This window comes from Rhinoraja longicauda, chromosome 8 (genome assembly GCF_053455715.1).
Source record: "Rhinoraja longicauda isolate Sanriku21f chromosome 8, sRhiLon1.1, whole genome shotgun sequence".
Lineage (NCBI taxonomy): Eukaryota > Metazoa > Chordata > Chondrichthyes > Rajiformes > Arhynchobatidae > Rhinoraja > Rhinoraja longicauda.
This window is the reverse complement of record NC_135960.1, coordinates 1,053,896-1,054,865: the sequence shown is the minus strand read 5'-3', so window position 1 is coordinate 1,054,865 and position 970 is coordinate 1,053,896. Positions and strand designations below refer to the sequence as shown.

At 61.0% G+C, this 970-nt stretch overlaps 1 protein-coding gene across 1 annotated transcript in view; it reads left to right on the top strand.

Annotated features, from left to right (window-relative positions):
- Nucleotides 1–452: 452 nt before the first annotated feature.
- gpbar1 (G protein-coupled bile acid receptor 1) overlaps nucleotides 453–970 on the top strand; it is a 5,029-nt gene continuing 4,511 nt past the window's right edge. The window contains 2 exon segments of the mRNA XM_078404308.1: nucleotides 453–803; nucleotides 805–950. Coding sequence (XP_078260434.1) covers nucleotides 453–803; nucleotides 805–950 — 497 coding nt within the window.

Here is a 970-nt window from a genome sequence, read left to right as displayed (position 1 = left end):
GTATCTGGGTGTATCTGGGTGTGTCTGGGTGTATCTAGAAGTATCTGGGTGTGTCTGGAAGTATCTGGGTGTGTCTGGAGGTATCTGGGTGTATCTGGAAGTATCTGGGTGTGTCTGGAAGTATCTGGGTGTGTCTGGGTGTATCTGGTTGTGTCTGGAAGTATCTGGGTGTGTCCGGGCGTGTCGGGGTGTATCTGGTTGTGTCTGGAAGTATTTGGTGTGTGTCTGGCGTGTCGGGGTGTATCTGGTTGTGTCTGGAAGTATTTGGGTGTGTCTGGAAGTATCTGGGTGTGTCTGGGTGTATCTGGTTGTGTCTGGAAGTATCTGGGTGTGTCTGGGCGTGTCTGGGTGTATCTGGTGTAACTGGGCGAGTTTGGGGACAAGGACTCCTGACGTCCTTGGACAGTTGTTGCGCTCCTCGTTCGTTGGCTCGCTGCCGTGGGTTTGAGGCGATGAACGTGAGCAGTCAAGGATCCGCGGACAGCTTGGCTTCCCACCAGCTCCTGGTCCACTGGTTGACCCTGCCCTTGTCGGTCGTGATCGTGGCGGGCAGCCTGGCCTTAGCGGTGGGCATCGCGGGCAGCAAGAGGCTTCACAACTCTGCCGGCTGCTTCTTCCTCAGCCTGGCGGTCAGCGACCTGGCCACCGGCCTGGTCCTGCCCTCGGTGCCCGGCCTGAGCTCGTACACCGCTCTGCCCGTCCGCCTGTGCTATCTCACCTACCTGCTGCCCAACTTCGTCGTGCTCTCGCTCCTCGCCAACCTGCTGCTGGTCCACGCTGACCGCTACCTGTACATCGTCCACACCGCTGGGCGGCCGCGCCTCGCTGCGGGGACGCTGGACGGCGCCGGCCATTCTGGCTGCCTGGCTGCTACCCCTTCTCTTCGCCTCCTTGCCCCTCCTGGGCTGGAACCGCTGGCCGGCCCAGCCCAGCGCCCACTGCGACTTCAGGCAAGTCTTCGCCCCGGAGT